This window comes from Ursus americanus, chromosome 1 (genome assembly GCF_024610735.1).
Source record: "Ursus americanus isolate L20-20 chromosome 1, mUrsAme1.1.p, whole genome shotgun sequence".
NCBI classification, from domain to species: Eukaryota; Metazoa; Chordata; class Mammalia; order Carnivora; family Ursidae; genus Ursus; species Ursus americanus.
In genome coordinates this window covers 2,931,441-2,949,717 of record NC_142127.1, presented here as the reverse complement: position 1 = coordinate 2,949,717, position 18,277 = coordinate 2,931,441, and the positions used below count along the sequence as shown (strand labels likewise).

General features: G+C 48.6%; 1 protein-coding gene across 2 annotated transcripts in view; it reads left to right on the top strand.

Annotated features, from left to right (window-relative positions):
* Positions 1 to 4,751: 4,751 nt before the first annotated feature.
* The window catches only part of MYO7B (myosin VIIB), a 90,180-nt gene continuing 76,654 nt past the window's right edge, over positions 4,752 to 18,277 (top strand). For both annotated transcript variants that reach the window (XM_087870466.1, XM_045777722.2), the window contains exons 1-2: positions 4,752 to 4,809; positions 16,084 to 16,125. In XM_087870466.1, coding sequence (XP_087726592.1) covers positions 16,108 to 16,125 — 18 coding nt within the window. In that variant the 5' untranslated portion in view covers positions 4,752 to 4,809; positions 16,084 to 16,107. The remainder of the gene's footprint in view (positions 4,810 to 16,083; positions 16,126 to 18,277) is intronic.

The following is an 18,277-nucleotide window of genomic DNA, read 5'->3' as shown; positions in this document are numbered from 1 at the left end:
TTATTTATTTATTTATTTTTAAAGATTTTATTTATTTATTCGACAGAGACAGAGACAGCCAGCGAGAGAGGGAACACAAGCAGGGGGAGTGGGAGAGGAAGAATCAGGCTCACAGCGGAGGAGCCTGATGTGGGGCTCGATCCCATAACACCGGGATCACGCCCTGAGCCGAAGGCAGATGCTTAACCACTGTGCCACCCAGGCATTCCTCGAGCTGGTATTTAAAAGACAAAAGCAGATTTGGATGGGAGAGGGATCACGTTTTAATCATGGCAGGTTAAATATTATAACAACAGCAAATTTCAGTGGCTTGACAAATATTTATTTCTTGCTCTTGTATATGTGGTCAGTGAGGTCAGTGGTGGGATGGAGATGGTACTGTGCTCCCAGGGGTCATTCAGGAACCCAGCCTCTTTTCATATTGTGGCTTCACCATTCCTTAGGGCCTCGGAATCCACTGTTGGATAGTCTGCATGTTACCAGCAGAGGGAAGAAAAGAGCACAGGACACCACAGGGCCTGGAAGTGGAGCAAGTACTTACCTTCATTCCATGGCCACTTCTGTGAGTGAGGTTGGAAAGAGTATCTTTGCTATGGGACCAGAAGGAAAAGAAACTGGTCTTGATGCACACAGAGCATTCCAGTCAAGGATAAGAGCTCTGTCCTGATGCTTCTCTCCGCAGAAAGGAAGCCCTTCACAAGGCGCCCTTCACAAGGCACCCTTCACCCTCAACCTCTCCCAAGAGTTAGACAAAATACCATTGCCATCATCATAATCAGCATCATTAACATAATTTCCCGGGTTCCCTGGTTTATTGAACTGCCACATAATCAAGTTTTGCCTTCTCCTCCCATTACCTGAACCTCCCCAGGGCAATCAAATTAATCACCAGGATGCCATTGACCCTGGTCATGGGGCAGAGGTCCCCTGTTTATGACCAGTGGTCCAGGTTTAAATACCAGGACCTAAGACCAAGATTTATCCCTTGGATTTCCCACAGCCCTCCAGAGGGGAGGAAGGGACTCTTCCATATTGTGTCCCTGCTTTGCCCCTTCTGCTGCCTTGGATAAGCCTTTGGGTGGATCCCTCAGATGGGTTATGGTGATAAAGCACAATCAGAAATGAGTCATTTCCTCCAGGACTGAGATGGTGGATGCCTCCTTGGCTCATCAGGACTTTGGATCCAAGCTCTGCCTGGTCCAGCAATGTCTATCTCATAGTTGCTGATCAAAGGAGGATGAAGTACTTGGGCTGTCCTGAAGATAGTCATTTCCTTGGCATGTCCCCTGGGGGCACCAGTCCGATAGCCCCTTCTCTGCACCCTTCCTGCCATTCAAGGAGGCCAAGTGCGGCGTCACCTCATCCAAGAGGATGTCCCCTTCTGGCCTTTGATGTTTTCCTCTTTCAGCCTCAGCTGCACCTGGACCTATGAGCTATACATTGGTTCTCAACTGGGAATGGTTTTGTCCCCCTGGAGACATTTGGCCATATTTGGCACATTTTGATTACACCACTGGGGGAGTGCCTCTAATGGCTACAGCCCAGGGCTGCTGCTAAACATCCTACAGTGCATAGGACCGCTCTCCCCAAACCCCCAACAAATAATCCAGCCCAAAATGTCAGTAGTGCCAAGATCGAGAAACCCTGAACTACACAGGGTTGTCCTGAGATACACATTCCTGTCCTGTGCGTCACGGCGTTTGCAGGAAGGCATTTAAGGCTCGCCCCCTCCCAGATACTCCTCTGCCCTCGGAACCTCAGAGACCTCTGCCCTCCCAAGTGAAAGGCTCTTCTGATCCTGGGCAAGGGCGAGGAAGTTGGGGAAGCACCTTCCCTGAAGGTTTCTAAAAACACGATCCCTGGGGGTGGTGGTGCTTTGTGTGAGGCATGGTGTGATGTAAAGTAGGCTGAGCCCAGGCCTTGGCGTCAGGTCGACCTCCATTCAAAACTTGTCCCCGCCACTTCTAGCTGTGTGACATGAGCAAGTTTCTTAACCTCTTTGGTTTTAACTTCCTCACTATGAAATGAGGATAAGCACCCCTAATTTGTGGATTTTGGTGATGATATGAGATGGCACCTGCAAAGAGCCCAGCACCTACACACACTCATTAAATGCTAGTTCCCTGAGACTGGGAATTCTAACACTATCTGAAGAGTGGCTCAGTCACAGAGACCTATGCTGCCAGCTGTGCCATTTTACAGCGTTAATGGATAACTTGGCTGCTGTAGGCCAGAGGGGAAGATTAGGGCCACCAGGAAACAAGCCACTTCAGGTTGCTCTAGGATGTGTTGGTAGAGGTGAAAGGAAGAGCTCTGTTTTCACTCTGGTGATACTACAGTGGGCCGGTTGGTTGGGCAGAAATGGAATGAAACATAAGTTGTCCTATGGAGGCATTTTGGCTCAGCTCAGAAACATATATTTTTTAAAGATTTTATTTACTTATTTGAGAGACAGAGAGAAAGAGCACACAAGCAGGGGAAGGAGCAGAGGGAGAGGGAGAAGCAGGCTCCCCACCAAGCACAGAGCCCAATGTCAGGGCTCCGTCCCAGGACTCAGATCATGAACTGAGCCGAATCAGACACTTAACTGACCGAGCCACCCAGGTGCCCCTCAGAAACATATTTTTAAAGGTTAACAGAATATTTGCATCTTGAGGAGAATTGTGGCAGTCACATTAGGCTGCAGGAAAGCCAAGTTTTGTCACAGGTGTGACAGGGAAGATCCTGCCCTAACTGCCCTCAGCCCCTCTCCCTGATTTCCAGGGCTTGGAGTACCTCAGCAATGGAACAATTGAGGCTCCAGGAGAAGTGTCCCTCAGGTTGCCCCCCTGTGAGCCCTGCCAACTCACACGGCAGCCAGGCCAGGTCCTTGCAGTAACCACATGCACACCCTTTGCTGGCAGGGAGGACTTGATGTGCCACTTGAGAGAGGTTAGCAACAAGACACTCACGCCCCTTGCTTCAGCAAGTTCCCTTCTGGAACTTTCCTGTAGTGTCATAACGCAAGCAGAGCTGTGAGCACAGATTTGGTCATTGCAGTGTTGTGGACAATAGCAGAGGACTGGGTGCTTCCTGATGTCCATCCAGGGAGGACGATTACACAAAAGATGGGGCATTTGTAGGAGAGACTAGAACTCGGTCTCTAAAGACTGGTGGTTAGAGTTTGGTACAGTGTAAGAAAATGTGTGTGATTCAAATGTCGAATGTAAAAAACGAAGCAGGAAACAAGTTTGTTTGTAGGTGTCCAAAATGTGTTTCTGCCAAATTGTGTTTAAGACAGGCTCTGTTTAGAGATATCTTATAAATAGCTTTCATCTGCACACATATTCTATTCTCCTGTTTTTTTTCACAAGGGCAGAGGAAGAGGGCTGTTGAGGACCCAGCCTGCTGCCACGGGTCCCAGAGCAAGCGGCGCACCATTTACCTCCGGGAGCTGCCAGGAGCAGCTGTGCCAATCCTCTGAGAGTGAGATGATATCTTTCCAAACCATAGAAGCCATATGCCACATGAAGCCCCCCAAAACAAGTGTTGGCCCAGAAACTGGCTAAGATTTTAGGGAGCAAGAGGCCAGGGTAGGACTAGGGCACAGCACTCATGGGGAGTGGGTAAGGGGCTGGCTAAAAGTCTCAGAGTACAGGCTTCCTCCAAATGGCCCTTCGTTAATTCATCCCCCAGCTCATTCTCTACCCCTGGCATGGGCTGCGTGGTTGTGAGAAAGCTGTTTCAGCAGAAGGAGTATTTAGCAGAAGGAAGCTGGGACTGCAAGGAACCCCCACAGGAAACACAGAACACTATCAGGCAGTGATGGCCTCTGCCTCCATCTGGGACCATCTCCAGCTCTGCGGCTCATCTACTTTACACTGCTCTCTCCCACCAGCGCTTGGTTCCTGTCTCCAAAAGAGGCCAAGGTCAGGGTTCCTGCCCTGATGGAGCCTCAATTCTATCTAAAAGATGACAGCTGCTTCCCACACCTTGGCCTGCATTTCCCAAGTGCCTCCCAAACCCTGGGCCTGGAAAGAAACCTGACTGGGTCTAGCTGGGCCAACTGTGAGCACCACCGAGCAAGGTCTCTCTTCACCCAAGGAAAGGGCTACTGAGCAGGACCTCCTGTGGATTTATCTTCCACCTGCCTTTAGAGCCCTCATCCTCATACTTCCAAGGACTGCCCGTCCCTTCCAGCAGGGCCTCTCCCTATGCAGGGTGCACCACCTGGACAGTCCGTATCTGCCTCATTGCAGAAACCCAGCCCAAACCAGCTGCCTCTGCTTCCAGGGACCCTGCTGAAAATCTAGTTGCCCCGATGGACTTTAGCTCTGATATAGGCTTCCCAGCATCTCCCGTGTGTGTGTCCCAATTAGGACATGGGGTGTTTGGGAGCAGAGGTCCTACGTGGGCTTCCTTGGAGTCCCTGTGATGCCTGGAAATATGCTGAACTCCCTGGATGATCAGCTGATTGTCACCATGGGGTTTGGCTGGTGGCCAGCAATAGGTGCGTGGAGAGCAGACTCTGATGGCCTGTGGGGACTCTCTGCTGAAGCAGCCAGGGTTAAAGATCAGGCCGCTGAGGCTCTGCTGGCTAGGGACGCAGCAGCCATGTGGGAGTGGATGTGCCTGGAGCCCAAGGACAAAGTCCTGTAATAAATTACGTGGGCCCAGACTGCTGGGCCATTTCCTCTTGGGGCCCTTCTGCCTCTTCCTCCTCTCCCTTACTTTCTGACACGCCCAGAGCCCTGGCACTGCCTCCTTTCCCTGCTCTTTCAGAGTGCCTGGGGTGGAGAAGGGAGTCAGCGAGACACCCGTCCTGAGAAGGTAAGGGAGCACCAGAGGCTTCTCTGCCTGCCAGATGGACCCAGGCCTTTGGGATGGGAGGAGGGAATCACCTCTGGGGGGGGGCGTCGCTGGACGGAAGGTGGGAGGCACAGATCTGGGGAAGCGCTGCAGGGCTCACCTGGAAACAAGGTGGGAAAGTCCCGTGAAGTAGAGAGCTGGAGATTCCTTTCAGGAGCCAGGAAACCAGGAACCCCAGCCTAGAAACTTGTTCCATCAGCACAGGGCCGGCCTGGGGGGGCCGCGGAGGAGGAGGAGGAGGAGAAGCTGCCCTGGCCCTCTGCTGTAGGAAAACAGACTCACTGGCAAGGGGGATGGCCAGGGTGGGGTCTACCCTAGCCGCCAGTCTTCTCATAGCACAAGGATTCACCAAGGAATTATGGGGCGTGAGGGACAGCCTGGTGCCCATGATCTGGCACCTTCAGATGGCAGCTACACCGTACATGCTATCTCACTGCGTCCTCCCAGCACACTCCAATTTATGGACAAGGAGACTGAGGACCGTGGAAGTGGGGGTGCCCACAGAAAGAAGCAGAGTCGAGACTAGACTCCAAAGCCCAGGCTCTTCTGTCTCACCTGTGTACCTTCTTGGACAATTGCAGACAAATGTGTTAATCATCTCTGAAAGGCCTGGGCCCCTGTGTGAGGCAGGACCTTCCTGCCCGGCCTCAAAGCCTCCTGGAGTGGAGAGTTGTGTCGTTGGGGGAACAGGGTGCCTGGGGGAAGGACTCCACCATGGGTTTCCATGAGCTGCCTCACTTGAGCTGCCTGCGTGGTGGGCATCCATCTGCATTTCACAGATGAGGAAATTTGAGATGCAGAATTGGGAGGCTCTGGCAGCTGGCAGGTGTGGGGCCCCATCCTTAATCTCCTAAATTGTGTGTGTTTGTTTCCTCACAACCAGGCCTCCCCCTAAGGCCATCCTCTGTAACTCTGGACTTGAATTTTGTTCTAACCCATAAAATCCCTGAACTTCTTTCAAGATTTTAGTTAAAACAAAAACCAAAAACAAAAAAATTCTCCACTCGGCCCCCCAGGCCTAGAGCACACAGCCCCAGTAAATCTGTTAAGAACCATGCAGCTCAATAACACTTCCGGTAGGAAACCTTCCCCGTTGCCCAGGACCTGCTGGGCCCCTGCTGTCTGGCCTTTGCGAGGTGCCTCTGCCCAGAGGGCCTGTCCATGTGTGTCCATCTTGGGCGTGCTGCACCCTCACTTGGGCATGCGGCCAGGCGCTCAGAGTGTGTAGCCCTGTGTGGAGGTGACTTGGCAGGACGAACATTCCCGGTTACCTAGATGCATTTATACCACTGTGTGGTTTTCACGTCTTCCACAAGGGCTCTTGCTTCCACATTGTCACTGAGGGCGCATGACAAGCTGCAGGGAAGAAGAGCAAGAATTGTACATTTTTCACAAAAGAGGACGTGGAGTTGCAGGAGGGTAAATTTCTCTGCCCCAGGCCGCTGGCTATGAGCACCTTGAGGTTACAGGCTGGGTCTCCTCAGGATTTCTCTGTCCCCCTCACCCACCCAGGGCATGGCAGAGAAGAGGCACTTGGGGAAGATATGTTGCATGGAGGAATGGAGTAGCTAGTGGCAAGTAAAGCCAGGAAAGAAGTCGTGTTTTCCATCCAATGCCATTTTAGACTCTCTTGTCCCCCTCCTCAATTGATCAAGCAGTGTGTACCACGTTCTTTCACCGCTGGGCTGGTGAGGTAAGACTGTGCAAAGGAAAAGTGACCCAACCAGGAGTGCAGACCTCACTCACAGGCATCAAGGGTCAGAGGAGGAGATTGCTGGGGTCGAGGATTGGGTGGGAAGGGGGGAGAGTGACAGAGAAGGAGGCGAAAGGACAAGTGGGCTGTGTAGGAAAGGATGGCTCGATGACAAGGTGGAGAGCTGGGATGTTCCAGGCTAAGGCAAGGGCATCACAAAGTTGCAGAGGGAAGAAAGTACAAGTCCAGCTTGGGCACTGCTGCCTCATAGCAGGAACCGAGTGCAGGATTAGGGAAGCAGCAGATTCTCCTTCCGTGCTGATAGAGATGTTCTCTTCTGCATTGTCCAATACAGTAGCACCAGCCACATGTGGCTACTGAGCACTTGAACTGTGGCTGGGGTGACCAAGGAACTGAATTTTTAATTTTAACTAAAATGAATTTAAATGTAAATAGCCACATATGGCTAGTGGCTCCCATATTGAACAGTGCAGTCCTAGAGGGTGCAGCACATCAGACTAAGGAGAGGGGTAAAGTGGAATAAACAAGGACTTCCCATCCAGACAAGCATGGGTTCAAATCCTGACTCATCACCTACCAGGTGTGGGACCTGAAGCCTCAGTTTCTTCATCTGTCAAATCAAACCGTATCACTCACCTTGCAGCAGTGTTGTACAGATTAAATTAGTGAACTACTGTTGGAAAACTCTCAGCACAGTGCCTGCGTACAGTCTGAGGCCCTGCTTTGTTCCGGAGGCTAAGGACAGAGTGCTCACGGTAGGCAAAGGAACCATGACGCAGTGGAATAGATCAACATACCCAGGTACGTGTATCTGTAAATCTCCCTCTCACAGATCACGTGCCTTATTCAAAAAGTAAACAAAAGAGAGTCATTTGAAGCAGCTTACAGAGATAACTATAATGTAACAGAATCAAAAATAAAATAAATGAGAAAGTAAGATGAAGGGAAGATTAAGGTACGAAAGTACAATTCGTCTAGAGAAAGGTTAGTTGAGGAAGGCCCAGTATATTTGCTAAATACAACTACCAAGTTTACTGTGAGATACCTGGTGGGCAATGCAAAAACTAAACATGAGCAATGACAAGTTTAAAACATGTCCTTGTTAAGAACAAGCCAGTTTCTGAGAAGAAGCCCATCTTTCCTGTTGGGATGTCATAAATGGAATACCAAGCAAGGAAATATCATTGGCAAAAACTGTAAAGTCAAGAGGGCTTCTCAAGGGCCCTCTCTTCCAAGCTGTCTCTGGGCAGGCCGAGGGCACTCTGCCAAATCAAAGCTTGGGAGAAGCTATTCTCTGGATGAAGGTAAACCGCGAGTTTCAGTACAGGACATGAATGCCCTTCCTGAGGACTGGCCAGGGTGTTCTGGGACCGAAGAAGACACACATTGGTATGGATGGGTGAGAACAGTCAGGGAGGCTGCAAGGGGACACTGAAGCCAGGTCTGAGTGGGCCAGAGCTGAGGCTGTAGAGACGGGCACTTCACCTGTACCTGCAGGGAGCCCAAAGCACCTGAAACCAGGCGTGTGTATTAGGTGTGAGTGGGGGAGGGATAAACTTAGTTTAAGGTGCTCATCATACCACATTGTGGAGGACCAGCACCCTGGCTGAATTACCCGCAGCCGCACTGCCCGTCTGGAAGGGGAGCAGAGCCCTGCTGGAGGGAGAAATTCTCTTCAGAAATTCTCTTGCTTGTTCAGCAAGGCCACTCTGCCATCACTGACTTCCCCAAGAGGCTCTAGGAACCAGGCTCTAAGGAAGCAGGGTCTCTCAGCCCTACATCGGTACACACTGCAAGGTGTTTGGCAGTGGGGGTAGCCAGGCCCTATGCATACTAGGGGAGGAAGGGAAGGAGGACTATAGCTTCACATCCTCAACCTGGCCTTACCTGGGCGAAAGAGAAGGGAGCCCTGGTGAGGACCCAGGAGCATCGTGTCTCTGGGCACCTCTCAGGGACTTCTATCTCCTGAACTGCCAGTCACGTGGTATTCTTGGGACTGGCACCCCACAGACATCACCCCAAATGCCAGGCAATCCTGTGTGGGTGGGACTCCCTTTCAATGGAGGGTGTGTCCCTCTGGGCCCTGGGCTGCAGAGAGGGGCTGAGCCATCCAGGCTGGATGAGGACACACAGAGGGGCTCAGCATCTGGGTTGACAGGCCTGGGTTCAGGCCCCACATTGCAGCCTGAAACACTGTGGAGCCTACTTAAAAACAAACCAAAAAAAAAAGATATGGCAATTCCTGGCTGTGGAGACACGTGACATGTCAATTATTTGCATCTTTTAAAGATCGCTTAGTTGGTGGAATGAAGAATAATTTTTGGAGAGACCAGAAGCAACAAGTCTACTTGCGAGGCTTCCAGTCTCCCAAGGGAAGCATGATAGGGGACTAAGGGTTGGGCAGGAGGGGAGAAAGTCTCTAGTTTTTCCTTTCTTTCAATGTTTTTTATCTGGCTTTGGTATTAGGGTAATGCTGGCCTCATAGTATTAGTTAGGATGTGTTTTCTCTGCTCCTGTTTCCTGGGAGGTATTATAGAGAAGGTTCCCATTTCTTCTTTAGATATTTGGTGAAATTCATTGGTGAAACCATCTAGGGCTGGTGCTTTCATTTTTGACAGGTTGTTAATTATTGATTCAATTTCTTTAATAGGTATAGGCTTATTCAAATTGTCTATTTCTTCTTGTGTGAGTTTTTGCTGTCTTTGTCTTTCAGGGAATTGGTCTATTTCGTCTAAGTTACCAAATTTGTAGGGATCTAGTTGCTCGTAATATTCTTTTTTTATCATTTTAATGTCCATGAGATCAAGTTAATTATGCTTGGGATGTTCCTCTTTCATTTCTGATGTAAATTTGTATCTTCTCTCTTTTTTTCTTGTTTAGCTTGGGTAGAGGTTTATCAGTTTTAGTGATGTTTTCAAAGAACCAGATTTTGGTTTCTTTGATTTTCTCTACTGATTTCCTGTTTTCAAATTTGTGATCTCTGCTCTAATTTTTATTGTTTCTTTTGTCCTTCTTGCTTTAGGATTATATTGCACTCTTTCTCCCATTTCCTAGGGTGGAAACTTAGATTATTAATTTTAGATCTTTCTTCTTTTTTATTTTTAAAAATATTTTATTTTTTAAAGATTTTATTTATTTATTTATTTGAAAGAGAGAGAGAGCTGAGCAGGGGGAGGTACAGAGGGAGAGGGAGAAGCAGACTCCCCACGGAGCAGAGAGCCCAATGTGGGGCTCGATCCCAGCACCCTGGGATCATGACCTGAGCTGAAGGCAGACACTTAACCCACTGAGCCACCCAGACGCCCGTTAAAGATTTTATTTTTAAGTAATCTCTATACCCAATGTGGGGCTCAAATTCACAATCACAGGATCAAGAGTCACATGCTCCACTGACTGAGCCAGACAGGCATCCCTTAGATCCTTCTTCCTTTTTAATATAGTCTTTCAGTGTTACAAATTTCCCTCTAAGAACATCTTTCACTATATTCCACAAATTTCGATAAGTTGTTGTATTTTCATTTTCATTTACTTGAAAACATTTAAAAAGTTTTCTTGAGACTTCTTTGATTCATGTGTTTTGTTTAAAGATTTTACTTATTTGACGGAGAGAGAGAGGACAAGCAGGGGCAGTGGCAGGCAGAGGGAGAGGGAGAAGCAGGTCCCCTGCTCAGCAGACAGCCCAATGTGGGGCTCCATCCCAGGACCCTGGGATCCTGACCTGAGCCACAGGCAGCTGCTTAACCATCCGAGCCACCCAGGCACCCCTGATTCATGTGTTAATTAGAAATACGTTTCTTAATCTCCAAACATTTTGGGATTTTTCTGCTATTTTGATTTCTAGTTTAATTCCATCATCATCTGAGAGCAGACATTGCATGATTTGTATTCTTTTAAATTTGTTCAGGTACGTTTATGGCCCAGAATGTGGGTCCGTCTTGGTGAATGTTCCACATGAACTTGAGAAGAATATATATTCTTCTGTCGTTGGATGAAGTATTCAGAAATGCCAACTACATTCACTTGATTAATGACGTTATTGAATTTGACGATGTCTTTACTGATTTTCTGCCTGCCGGACTGTCAGTTACTGACAGAGGAGTGTTAAAGTCTCCAACAATAATAGTGGATTCATCTTTTTCTCCTGGTAGTTCTACCAATTTTTGCCTCATCTATTTTGATGCTCTGTTGTTAGGTGCATACATGTTAAGTAATGTCATGTCTTCTCTGAGAATTGGCACTCCAGGCCAATTTATTGTTGCTTATTATTATGTAATGCCCCTCTTTATTCCTCCTTGCCCTCTTAATTCTCCTTGCCCTGGGGTCTGCTCTGGCTGAAATGACTTTACCTTTCTTTTATTAGTGTTAGCATGATATATCTTTCTTTATCTCTTTACTTTTAATATGTGTCTTTATTTTTAAAGTAGCTTTCTTCCAACATGTAGTTGGGAGCCTTAAGTTTTAACAGATGAAATCTTCAGATCCTAGTGATCATTTAGAGATGGGGTAATAGGATGACTCAAGTGTTTTCTTCACAGTTGCTAGTTTCATTCACTGAGATAAAGAATGCATAGGAAAGAGCAGGTGCAGGAAGAGAGGAGATGAATTGCTGTGGTCATGCTGAGTTTAATGTGCCCACCTATATGCTGGACGTATCCAGAAAATAGAGCCTCGGTGGATCTGGAGTTCAGGATGGAGCTGGGCATTGGAGACATTGATTTTGGACTTGGAAGTGCTTTGATCCTGATGGTGGCCCTGGGAGACGGTGGGAATGCGCAAGGGGAGTGTGCAGGCTGAAAGAGAATAGAATGAGGGCCAGCAAATTAGTGAGAATTCTTCAGTTTCAATGATAGAATCCAAATGGCTTAGCTCAAATAATCAAAGTGCAAAGAGACATAGACAGAATTTCTGTCTTTTGTCTCCTTCCTTTCCAGCTACCGAATTTATTCTCTCAAATCATCTATTATCAGGACACTAGGACAAAAGCCCCTGGCAGTTCTGGAATCACATTTCAAAACTTTATGGCTAGAGAGGAAAACCAATCCCCAGTTCCAATCAGAACATCTCAGGGGAAGACTGTGGTTGGCTCTTGTTTGGGTCACAGGCTGACTCTGGGGTCCTGTGATTTATGTCTTTTACGGTCCTTAATAGAAACACAGTTTGGACAAAGGAAGGAGAATTTCCCCAAAAGGGAATAGAAGAAGGCAGTTCAAGCATACAAAAACAATCACCATCTCCCTCATACAGGAAGAGATCAAGGTGAGGGAAAGGGCCCTGGAAGGAGATCCAGGGTGCCCCCAGAGCCAAAGGGAATGCAGGGAAGGGCATGAAAGGTGAGAGAGTAGAGGAAGCATGGGAGTGGAGGGACAACTCCTTCAAGGAGCCCGGTGGTAGAGCAAAAGCAGGAGGGCAATAGCTGGAGGGGGTCATGAGGCCAAGAAAATTCATTTTTAGGGTGCTACCTGAGTTTATCTTCAAGCAGAGAGGAAAGGCCAGAACAGTGAGAATGGGTGAAGATGTAAGAGTGAGGGGTAATTGTATTAGTTATCTATTGCTACATAGCAAAGGATTCCAAAATTCTGCGGCTTAAAATGACAAGTATTTATTATCTCATGCACTTTCCAAGTGTCAGAAATCCAAGAGCAGCTTAGCTGGGCAGTTCTTCGCCAAGGACTGTGTTGAGGTTTCCATTCATTTTCTAGGTCTGCCATAACAAAATGCCACTGACCAAGTAGCTTAAACAATAGATATTTATGGCAGGGTTGGTTTTTTTCCAAGGCCTCTCCTTGGCTTACAGACAGCTGCTCTCTCACTGCTTTGTCCTCATATGGTCATCCCTCTACTCACGCACACCTCCCTGGTACCTCTCCCTCTTTCTACAAGGACATCAGTCTTGTTGGATCAGGCCCCACCCTAATAGCTTTGATTTAACTTCATCGCCTCTTTAAAGGCCTCCTCTTCAAATACAGTCCCATTCTGAGGGACTGGGGGTTAGGACTTCAGCATATGAATTGGGGGGATGCACAATTTAGCCTGTAACAGTCAGGATGTTGGCTGGAGCTGTGGGCATCTATGACCATGACCAGAGCTGGAAGATCTGCTTTCAAGATTACTGGCTGTTGACTGGAGACCCAGTTCCTTCCCACATGGGCCCATCCCTAGGGCTGCTTGTCCTCATGACATGGCAGCAAGGTTCCCCAAGTGAAGCGATCTTAGAGAGAGCAAAGGAGAAGCCACAAAGCCTTTTATGGGCTAGTCTCAGAAACGACACCCCATCCCTTCACCTTATTCTATTTGTTAGAAGTGAATCACTAAGTCCACACTCAAGGACGGGAGAATGAGTCTCCATCTTTTGAAGGAAAGAGTGTCAAAGAATTTGTGGACGTATATTAACCACTACAGTAATTGATAAAGCAAAAGCCCCAATGGAGGAGTCCAGAGAGGGAAGGGCTGGAAGGGTTAATGGGGGCCATCAGGGCATCCCTTCCCTTGGGCAGTCCCTTAAGTGCTCACAGGTAGAAGGAAAGGAGTAGGCAGGAGCTGACAAGGAGTAGGCAGAGCTGGAGGCTGAAGGTCATTTCTTTTCTTCAGTGATGCCGATCAAGGTTTTGTGCAGTGAGTAAAGTTGGCAGGAGCTTTGAAATAGGGTTGGTTGGTTTGTTTTGTTTCGTTTTTTGTTTTGCAGAAAGAGCTGACCAGGGCCCATGGGCAGGTCTCAAGCATTTCTAAAGTCCTAGAAGAGGTACAGGCCATGAAACTGCCCTGGCCTGTCTTCGAGGTGGTATGACACGTCCCTGCTGTGCTTGGCTCAGGGCTGGGACTTTGCAAGATGAGAGCAAGAGTCCTACTTCACAGGAGTATGCTATACCAGAGGGGTACCACGTGTCATGCAGTTTATTGTACTTTGTATTTGTATTACGTTTATGGATATTATAAAACCACTTTGTTCCAAAAAAGCTGTAAGGCATTGTCCAGGCTGGCTGGGAAGGAAATGAGGCTAAGACACAGGCTGACAGACCGGGAGAAACAAAGGGGCCAAGGGGTCATAATGAAGCAATGGAACAGTTTCTTATGGCAGAGGGCATGGTGCTGGGCTGGGGTGTGACTGGAGGACACGGCTTCTGAGGTGGAGCAATTCTGGGACATGGGAAGACCAGGGCCAGTGGCTGGGGAGTGGACGTCACTGGAGTCTGGGAGTCAGAGAAGTGGGAATCCAGGATGGGCAGGGGGATACCTGTAAGCACATCCTGGTGTCTGGAGAGGAATGATGTGATGTACATGGAGGTCAGATGCCATGAGTAAGGGGACAGAGGGCGACAGAGCCAGAGACCATGGGTGGGCCTCAAATTTCTATCTGGAGCGGGCAAGCAAGGATGCAGAGCAGCGGTGGGCAGCCAGAGGCAGGGCAATGCCCTTCTGTGTCTTTCCCACCCATCTCTCACTGGTTATTTGAGGTGGGGAGATGGACCAGCCTCCCTCGGGAGAACTGCTGGGAGCCAGGATTCAGCTAAGAGTTTCTTGGCACTTGTATACAGACCCTTAAACTTTCCCAAACCAGAGGAAGTAGGGCAAAGTGCATGAATTTTGGAGTTGGGCAGAAGAATCCCCTTCTCCTCTGACCAGTTGAATAGTTGGGGCAAAGTCTCTATTGGCCTCTGTTGTTCCACCCATAAAATGGGGATAGCAGCATCTCCTCCTAGAGCAGTATCTGCTCCGTGGGAAGTCCTCCCCTGAGGGCAGCTGGTAGTTGTTGGAATGTCAAGGTTTCTACCACCTAAATGGGAAAAAACAGATTCCAAAGCCTCGCCTAGCTGGCTCCACCTTAGCTGCAGGTGTGCGGGTGATGAGTGGTCACCTGGACCTCTTTCTCCATGAGAAAAGAGTGGAGATGTGGTCTCAGGCCTGGGCATGATCATCCCTCAGGAGCCTCAAGAGTGCTTCCGGGGAGGGAAGGGGCTGGAGACACAAACAAACATTTCATGAGCGCTCCCTGTGTGTCCCTGACCTCACAGAGACCCTGCAAAACTCCAGCCATTTCTTTTTCATGAAGGAGCATGCTAAATCACTCGCAGGACCTGCTTCAGCTCTTGCAGCTGGTAGATGGCAGAGCCACACTTTCCACCCCACCCCCCGGCATCCGCCACCCTAAACACACTCCCATGGGGTCAGTGCAGGGCATGGAGGCCCGGGGCCCTGAGCATCAGTGGGAAGGTTGGGCTGCAGTGCCCCCAAGGACACCTTTCCTAGATTCTCAGCCTCTGTCTACCCCCAAACATCCCAGTCCGGGAGAACAGGGACAGGAGCAGGACAGGAGGTACCAAAAATGTAAAAATGTAAACTCAGACCATAAAAAGGCATCTACAATCTGATTTTGCCTTTCGTACTGTAGGTGCTCGACAAATGTGGAAGATTTAGATTGTCATTAAATATATAAATGCCCATACACTAAATTCAAACTGGAATAAGAAAATTCTTTGTCCACCAGAACAGAGTAGCAAAAGGCTCTTTGTCACGTTCACCTGCTGCCTACACCCCTACATTTCTCTTACCTCTCCACTCACTCTGCTCAGCCCAAACATGCTGACGCCAGCATCATTCACACTTTTCCTTCTGACTTTGCTAAAGTTGCACCATCCTTGGAGAAGGACCTCCCTTCCTTCCACTGTGAGTTCTTATTCATCTTTTAAAGTCCGTGTCAAAGCCTCTCCAAGGACATCATTCACAGTTTCATTGAACAAGTATTTCCTGGGGGCAGGCCTGTGCTAGATGCAGGGGGCAAAGTGATGGACAAAACAGGGCCAGTATGCCTCCTGCTGCTCGCTACAGAAGAGGGTGCAGTGCCTGTGCTCCAGGTCAGGATAGCAGCAGGCAGGGCTCCCCGCCCCCCCCCCCCCCCGCCGTCTCCCTCCCCAGCCTGCTGCAGCTAATCAGGCCTTGCTAGAGTGCTCCCAACGCCCCCAGGAGGCAGCCAGGTGCTGGGGGCAGGTTTGAAAGGAGGCAGTTCAGGGTTGGATTCCCAGCTGTGCTGCTAACCGAGTCACCTGCTCCTTGTGGGGTCCCATGTAAGAAAAGGGGGAACACCTGTGTTTTGGGGTGCTATGAGGTTTAGATAAAGTACATCACACGTCTCTAGCTACACTGGCTGCTTACCTCAGCGATCCCCACAGTGTGTGGGTAATGACTGGTTTTCACGGATGTCTGAGTAGATAGAATTTGTGCTTCCGGATGACAGGGACTGTCTTCAGTATGTTCAAAACCACCCACACTCCCCATGTCAAGCCCAGTACTGAGTGCAAAATAGATGCTTAGTAAAGATGAGATAAGATGGAAGAAACTGAGAAAGCATCTTCTCACACTTGGACGGGACTGTGACTTACTCATCCATGTATTCAAGAGTCACTCCTTGAGCCAGGGCCCCATGCCCAGGGCTCAGGGCCGTGCTGATGTACACACGTGGCCCTGGCCTCCAGGGGCTCCAAGGCAGGGCCACAAGGACTGACATTCTGCTTTCTCTCTGCACGCAGGCTGGGAGGAGCTGCTGGCTCAGGATGTCGGCCTTCAAGCTGGTAAGAACTGCATCTATTCCATCCAGGGTTAATCTGGGAAATTACTAAGGCTAAGTCAAGTCAAACACATCAGAGACAGGGAGCACTAGGAACAAGACAGATTATATTACCTGAAGAAAACGAGCGTGGCCAACCTCTGGGCCTGAGTGCCCGCACTTGCGCAGTCATCCCTTACTTATATTTAGGGCTTAAATGCCTTGACAAAGGGATTTTTCTCTTGTTGTCCAATTGCAACAGTTGCAGGGAGCTTGCTCAGAGTGGATGGAAATCAAATACTGAGCCCGACCTCCACTTGGGGCTCTGCACCATCTTCCCTCAGCTCACCAGACATACAAGTGCCCGCTGTATTGCAGTGGCCAAGAGACTGTTCTATGTGGGAAGGAAGCAAATGCTGAGCCCCTGCCCTGGGGTGGGGAGCACAGGCCTCCAGGCAGCTGGGGTGGTGCATGCAGGACAAGAGAACCTTGGGGGCTGGAGGAGCCCAGAGGAGAGCCCCTACCCCAACCCTCCCTGAATTCCAGCCCAAACCCGGGAAAGCCAGATGGTGGACATTCCTTTTTGGTAAGAAAATGCCCCGAATATTCTTCTTGTACATGCAAAGCCACAAAGTGGCCATTGTCTCCTTCTGGCTGCTGGATCCACACAGCTGAATGGGGGCAGCATCCCCCAGCAACCAAGGGCTCCTGAAACCAAACCCTCCAAATATCTGAGTCACAGAAGTGTGTCTGAGGTCGGTTGTTTTTTTTTTTTTTTTTTTGTTTGTTTGTTTTGTTTTTTTCAGAATAGAGATAGGCTGTCCTGGGCTGGAGAGAGACTACAGGTCTCAAAATTCAAATTGCAAGGACTTTTGGTAATCACAAATATTAAAACTTGGAACCATTTTGAAACATGAGGAACACGAGTTGTAAGGCAAAGCCAGGCTTATTTCACAAAGGAATACACTCATGGGAAGCATTGGTCAAGTGTCCCATTGGGAACATGACTAACTTCAAGCTGAGTTTAGAAAGATAACTCTTGGAGGCATGTTATTCTCAGTTGCAACTGTGGGCCTGCTCTGTCTTCTAAGATTGTAAGGTCCTTGGGAAGAGGGTGATAATCTAATTTACCAATGATCCTTTCAGAGGGTCCTAGCGACTCCTGCATAAGGGGGACATATCATCCTGACATATCATCCATCTGTGCTACTCTGTGCTGGGCACTGTTCAGGCTCCTGACCCGTATTGCATTACATCTTCAGCCCCATAAAGCTGCCCTGTTCGACAGATGAAGAAACTGATGCTCAGAAAGTTTAAATGACTTGCCCAAGGCCATATAGCTCATGGAATGTAGAGTAGGGATTAGAACCCAGGTCTGTCTGACTTCAGAGGAGCTATTAGTCTGCTCTGCAAAACCATGCCATAACAAAATACCAGCACACATACCGCACATTGGGCAGCTTAAACAGCAGAAATTTCTTCTCTTACAGTCTTGGGAGACTAGAAGTCCAATATTGAGGTCTTGGGAGACTAGAAGTCCAATATTGAGGTCTTGGGAAACTAGAAGTCCAATATTGAGGTGTCCAATATTAAGAGTTAGTGTCTGGTGAGACCTCTCTTTCTGGTTTGCAGACAGCCACCTTCTCCCATTGGCCTTCCTTCATTCCACAGAGAGAGAGAGGGAGAGAACTCTCTGGTGTCTCTTCCTCTTATACACACACCAATCCTACCAGATTGGGACTATACCTCTTTGACCTCATTTAACCTTAATTACCTTTTTAAAGGCCCTATCTCCAAATACAGTTACATTGGGGGATAGAGCTTTGACATATGAATTTGGGGAGGACACAATTCAGTCTACATTAAGCTTTAATGTTTACTTTAATCTCTATTGTTAAGAAAATTCAAACATGTTGAATAACTACATCATGGGAAAAGTCTTTAATTTTTTAAAAGCAATTAGCAGTAGGCCCCCTCCCCTGCACACCTACTCACCTCCTCTACCTCCCACCAACTGGCCCCAGGTCTGTAAACTCATAATTAAAATAGGATTTGAGTTGGGAGAAATTTGATTTTCACACTTCAGAAGTACATCCAGGCCAGGAGTGAGGTGGGGGTTTCTCCAGCAGCAGCTGAGGGCTCCTTTCTCAAAGAAAATAGTTAACTTGCTGCTCTGG